The sequence below is a fragment of the Crocodylus porosus genome, unplaced genomic scaffold, assembly GCF_001723895.1.
Source record: "Crocodylus porosus isolate Cpor-Errol unplaced genomic scaffold, CroPor_comp1, whole genome shotgun sequence".
Lineage (NCBI taxonomy): Eukaryota > Metazoa > Chordata > Crocodylia > Crocodylidae > Crocodylus > Crocodylus porosus.
The window spans coordinates 29,679,590-29,686,345 of NW_017728917.1; the positions used below are offsets into that span (position 1 = coordinate 29,679,590).

At 40.5% G+C, this 6,756-nt stretch overlaps 1 protein-coding gene across 1 annotated transcript in view; it reads right to left on the bottom strand.

The window, feature by feature from the left end:
* Window positions 1–467: 467 nt before the first annotated feature.
* LOC109311361 (cat eye syndrome critical region protein 5 homolog) overlaps window positions 468–6,756 on the bottom strand; it is a 32,964-nt gene continuing 26,675 nt past the window's right edge. The window contains exons 6-7 of the mRNA XM_019536971.1: window positions 3,666–3,854; window positions 468–2,855 (exon numbers count right to left, since the gene is read on the bottom strand). Of these exons, the coding sequence (XP_019392516.1) occupies window positions 2,456–2,855; window positions 3,666–3,854 (589 nt within the window). The 3' untranslated portion in view covers window positions 468–2,455. The remainder of the gene's footprint in view (window positions 2,856–3,665; window positions 3,855–6,756) is intronic.

Here is a 6,756-nt window from a genome sequence, read left to right on the forward strand (position 1 = left end):
ATGGTAATTACACACTCCAGCAGCCTCCCATCACATGCATCCGCGTCCCTGCACCTAAAAAACTGGCGGCAGGAGCACCTGAACTAAAGCTCATTAAACAAGCTTTAGTTCAAGTGCCCCTGCTGCCATTTTTAAATATGGGGACGCTGATACCAGACACTGCAGTGCTTTAATTAGAGCAACTCCTGGAGCCACTCTAATTAAAGTCCCCCTCCCCTTCTCCACCCCCCAACATGTGTAAAAGTGTCCACTGTGCTCTTACAACAATGGAGCAAAAAACACTCCACTCAAAACACAATTGTTAAATGTGGACTAACAGAGGTCAACAAGATGCAATAAAGTTGATTTGACCACACTTGGAGTGAGGGAATCAACAATGCTTAGGATAGAGAAGAGATTCAAAGAGTTTGTGAAGACTAAACTTTCTCAAAATAGACTTAACAGCAGCAATCTTCTTGCCTCGTTTACTTTGTTAGATTTTTTTTTTTTAAATTATGGTGCTAGTGAAATAAAGTGGAAAGCACCCAGGGCTCTTTCACTTAATATTTAAGGTTTTTTGGTTCCTCTCACCTAGTCTATACAGTGTTTCATTTGTACAAAGCGCTTAGCAACAGATGCTGACTCTGGTATTTATTTGTGTGGACTTCCAAGCCACAGATTCCATGGGCATGAAGTGACAAAAGAACTTAAACTGAGGTTTCTGTCCCATTGGTGCAACCTCTGCTATAGTTAGGTTAGCTATTTTAGGACAGGTACAAAGCCTGTTCTGTAAGTACACTTCCCACTATGCTGTAACAGATTAAGGCACAGTGTTTCAGAAGACATCCTCTTTGTGTTAAATGTTAAAAAACATTTTATAAAAACAGTAACAGACTAAAATAAATTAAATACCAAAATAGGTAGAAGATCAGTGACCCATTAAGATAAACATATGGTACCACAACAAAAGACAAACTCTGTTGCATATTAAAGCAGAGACAGGTTAGTTAACACAGTGGTTTGAAGTTTCAAGTAAAAAAACTGGGCAGTCTTTGCCCAAATAGTTCTTGCATACATTTTGCACATAAATTCAGCTGAATGAAGAAAATACCACATTTTCTTGCATACAACAGGCAAGTTGTTTTTGGATGGCACAATGTAGGGAAAAAAGATTTTTTCAGAGTTATGGCTGACTGTGTGACAAAGTTAGTCCTCCTGGGAACACAGTGTCCAGGAAGTGTGGCATCCCAGGAGACAGTCTGGGAGAGGCACATCACTAAAATGTATGCCCTAGACCTTTGCAAGGGCAGCAATAATGTTAATGCTTTATTGTAATTAGTTCTTTAAAAAGTTCCTGTAACTAAAGTGTTTCCACATCACAAGCCTCATCAAGATAATACCAGCAGGTCACTCACTGCTTCAGGCACAATCTATGGTGCTCAGCCAATAGGTATGGCTGAGAGAGGTTTAACAGGACTCCACTCTTTCAGTTTGCTGAGCCAGACAAGTGGCAGATATCTTGGCATACAATAGTGTCTCCAAGAGTGCTCCTCTTCCAATGAAGAAACCAGCTTTCCCACTTAGGATGCCCTCCAGTTTTGGGGGCTGATTTTGGAGGGGAAATATGTATGTCATATGCAAAAAATACAGTACTCACAATATGACTATAGTTAAAATTCGTAACTAAAGTTATATGGATTATAGCATTTTCATATATTTCTGAGACTATGGAAAAGCAAAGTCAACTCTGGTACACTATACAGAAAACCCCAGTTTAATCTCCCTCTTAGATCAGCTGTTTCAGTAACCAGAAATTCCAAAAATGGTGCTGGCTACTAAGCATTTACACTAGTTCTCATGGGCATCCCTGTGAGCAAACTAAAAAGCTAAGGGCAGCAATTGTAGTTGCAAGCCTACGTGGAAAGAGATGTACATACAGATATACAATTAAGAGTGGACAAGTACAGAGAGGGAGAGTCAAGGATACGCATTACTTGCTTTTAACCTGAGGCAAAGTATAGAAAGGAAAGCTCATTACTTATGGAGTACCAGAGAAGTGTGCAGGGCACTGCACCAGCCAAAATCTACTTGGGTTATTTGAACTACTTAGTTGCCACTCCTCAAACTCCTGCATGTGCCCAATTAGAGACTAACTCTTTCAGCAAATGAACAGAGGAATGAAGTAAACATCTGAGAATTAAAAACAAAACAAAACAACCCCCCCCCCACACACACACAATATGAATTACTCAAGACAGTATACAAGATGACAAACTTAAAAACATGCACACACATAAAGGGTGGAATAGGATGACAATGAAGTGCTATTAAAACACATAGGAAGTATTTTGGTAAAAGTATTAAAATTAAAGGGTTAAATGTGCTAGGAAGCCACAGTTTGTGCTGTGCTACATGCCCCAATTTGCTTTTGGAAGAGAAGCACAGAGCTAGGAAATCCTTAGAGAGTTCTGGTTTTTCAATTAGGTGCAAAATTCTCTAGTTGGAAGATCAGGTCTACAGCAGCATCAACATCTGGTACAATATGATCTGGTTCAATTAAGGCAGGATCAAATCTAAAATCTCTGTGACCGTGGAACACTGCTTCAGTTACACTCTCCCCAGTACTAGAGGACACTTCTGCATGAGGGTTGTAAACTCCAGTACAGACAAGAATAGATCTACAACTAGTGGCAGTGGCAGATGCTAGTTCACTTTCCCAAGTGTTGCTTATTTCATCATCCTGAGAAACAGTAGTAGATCTTGTGCCTGCAGCAACTTTGGCCTGAACACGTGCTTTGGAACCTTTTCTGGAGTTCTTTTCTTCAAGGTAACGACTGTAAAGGTTAGCACCATAGATGTCAGTCATTAGATTGTCCCTGGAAAGCCAAAAATATGATTTCATCAACAGAGCAACTCACGAGTTATTTCAGATATACAGCTGTAGCCCGCCATGCCATGCCCCAATCCAGAGGCACAAGCCCCCCATGCCCTCCCAGGGTACGTGCAGCAGTGGGAGCTGACCCTCCCCTCCTTGCGCCCCCCAGGTGAACCATGGTTCTGTCCTGCAGACGCCCCAGCTGGGGAGTGCCAGCCCCAGCTGCAACCCCAGCCCCACTCCCTCCCTCATTGCAGGGGCCTTGATCTGCATCCCCCCCCATACCCCTTCCCTTCCTGTTCTCCTTCCACCACAATAGACCTACCAGCCAAACACTGCTCTTTAAGCTGCCAGGCTGCATATCAGAAATTGGATCAGTATTGGCCAATATGCCTCCTTAAAAATCAGCTATCTATATCAGCCCCAAAAATTTCTAATTGCAGCACCCCTAGATGCAAGCACTTCCCCACATGGAGAAATGGAATACCAAAGCAAGCGATAAGGAAGGAGGGAATAAAAACACAGAAAGATGCAACTGCTTCCTTTGAAAGAGTCCAATGCAGGGGAAAAGCTTTGTGAGTAATCTGCCAGCTAAGAAGGCTTGTTCTAAGAGCTGACATCAGCAACTTTCCAATCAGAAACAGATTTTTACAAAAAGTTGTTTAACAGAAAATCTGAAAGTTCAATTTATCATATCTCTTCCCCTCTCTCAATAGAAACAAAATAGTAGAAGCCACACCATTTTTATTGCTATTGTTTGTGCTGTGAAGCATTTCCTGACAGCTCCATATTTAATGATTCAATCCCTTACCCAATAGCATAAAGAGACTGAATAGGCTTCTTCCACTGTCTTTCTGCTGCTTGTGTTCTGATGAGGTACTCTGCATAATGATAGGTCAGTTCACTAGGTTTGCCCATCAAAGCCTCATACTTCAGTTCCTTGCCAGTGATCTTCTTGTAAATGTTTTCCAAGCAAACCAGAAATGTTCCATGCCCAAATCTGGAGAGGTAGACACTATTACAAACCAAGCTAATCTAGGTAAATACAAAAAATAAACTAGAGATTGCAATGTAATGGACTTTTGGCAATATTAAGCAATACTAGTCTAAACTGCTTTTCTCTGATCACATAAGTAGTTTATACGCCACATTTCTTCAATTGTTCCACTGAAATGTAGCAGTGGTCAAGAGACTGCTGAATCAAGGACAATGATCAATAGTAGCAGTTTGTAAAAGAACAGCAACAGTAGCATGGTCTGATTTTAAAGGTGGAACCAAGCAGACTACATCAACAATTTCTTGCATTTCAAGCAAACAGCTTTACTTTCTAAAGGTATGCACTGCACGGCATGCGACATACATTTTCTACAAGAAAGTCTGTTGAATTTCAGCAATAGAGAAGAACTAGCAGAAGGGATGTTTAAAAAAAAAAATCAAGCAGAACTACATGTAAGTTTCCCTAGATCAGACTGTATGAAATATACTAAAGTTTATTTTGTGGTACTGCAAGGGAAGAAAAAAGTTGTATTGGTCTGTTCTTGAGGAAAAAATGTTACACGGGAGCCCATAATTTCCAACATGCCTTGTGAAAATGATGGCAACTTTTATACCCAATTGCTGGTGAACTGAGATATTGGCGCCAACAGCAAAGATCAGTGCCACAGTTTAGATTAAAGCGGTCCCCAGGAATGAAAGGCAAATTTGTTGTGCTGCCAAGTTTAAGGAATGGCTTTAGGGATCATATAATTTCTAGCCAAGAGGACTAAGGAAATCCTCCATAATCAGGCACATCTTAAGGAGGTTTGTTTATCAGTCATTCCATACAGATTACTTTATGACCACAGTTTTCCAAAAGACTAGAAATACAGTTCATTTGAACTGAGTTTAGTGGCTTAAATGGCTTGCTTCCTGAAAACTTCACAATAAAGCATCTCAACACTCAAGCATATTAAAATGCAACTTGACAGCAATATCTTAAAAACCATCCTGGTGAGCTAAGGCCATTTAGGTCCCAGTGCAAATGCAAGACTAATGTGAAAACTCAGATTACCTTTCTTTTTGAACATATCATGAAATAAAAGCACATAATACAGAACAAAATAAGGGCTTATGGGAAGGCAGTCTAGAGCTTATGCGTATGGTATAGTGTTTCTGGTCTCAGAATAAGCCATTTGGGATTCTTCCAAGTGGCAAATAAATCAGTGCAAATATTTCTATTTAAATCCCTTTTTAGGTATTGATTGGAATTGCTCTGGGCGATTATTGGATGATCGTGTCATTATGGTCCAATAATGGATGGATGTTAGCTTTTGCCAATGCTAATGTCACTGCCAATTAAGGAAGAAACAAGCTTGTGTCTTCATCCAAATTCTGGCTCTTTAGTAAAGGAAATATTATGGCCAAATATTGACCGTAGACTTTAGGTACTAACTAAAGTCCAAGGCTGCCCTTGCTGAAGTCAAGAGCACCACTCACACTCACTTCAACAGAACAGGACACATGATTTACAAGACAACATTCATCTTGACTTTTAAGAAAAAAATTAAAAAGACTTCATTGAAAATATCCAAAGTTTTCTATTTGGAAAATGAAAAAAATTAAATGAAAAAAAAAAAGAAGGCTTACATCAGTGAACCTCACGTTTTCCTGCACAAGAACACTGCAGCAATGTTTGGAAAACATGTTTCACTATTAAAAATCATTTACATAATTGTAATAGAACATCATAAAACATTTTAACTGAATCAAGTTTTGAGGTCAAAATTCTCTCTTCAGAATTTGCCAGATGCTCATCATTTTAGACCAACATTCAAGACTTTAATCCTACTACTTCTAAATGCAGGGATGATTATTGCCAAGTAATTCCTCAGAGAACTAAATACATACAAAGGTTTTACAATTCAGCTTGATTGCACTCAATCAGATATCCAATTGTGTGAAGAACTGGTGTACATTACAAGTCTATGTCTACAAATATGTGTTAAAAGCACTTGAACTGTATTGGGCAGATTGTTATTTTTAACAAAGGGATTGTCAGAAGATCAGACAGGCTACTTGTAAGAACTGATGCGTTAGAAAAGGGCCAGTTATTTACCTTGAAAAGGAAATTTTGTCTAATGGACATTCCACAAAAGGGAACATTGTAGACTAAAATGTGGTCTACAAGTTTGTAATTTTCCCTCACCTTCTCCCTGAGGTTTACACCATCAGCCACAAGGAAGTGGTAAGGTAGAAGGGTGGGAAAAAGAATTTCATATTTTATTTTCACCTGTCGACATCTTGAGAATTAACACTACAGATTCAGCTCAGTACAGAGGCAATCCTAGGAAAGGTTCTACCTTCAAACAGCAGGTTCAGAGAAGAGAAGATAAATTTACTCTCTACACAGTAAATTCTGCTGTAAAGATCTTTAAACCAGCAGTGAAATGTGGGGCAGGCATGAACCCTGAGCACAGAGAGAAGGGCTACCAGAATGCTGCTGGGGCAGACCCACTGCTGTGGGAGGGAGGACAGCAAATAGGGGATTAACAACATACCCCCAGGTGTTACTAATCCCCTCCTGCAGCTGCCAGCCTTTTCACCACCCCATTTACCTTTGTCAGTTGCTGCTGGCAACAAAAATCAGGGGCTGCTGCAGCAGGACTATGTATGAGGGTCTTAACTGGCAGCTGCTCCACTAGGTGCCTAACAATACCTCCCCACACCCCAACAGTAGCAGCATCTGGTCCAGTATCTGTGTGAGGCTGCCTTGAGCCCCACTGCCCTGAACCTGGACCTCTGCAGAAGTTCTTCATGGAGAATTGGAAGGATTTCATAGACATAGACATCAGGGCTGGAAGGGACCTTGGGAGATCATCGAGTCCAGCCCCCTGCCCAAAGGGCAGGAAGTCAGCTGGGGTCAT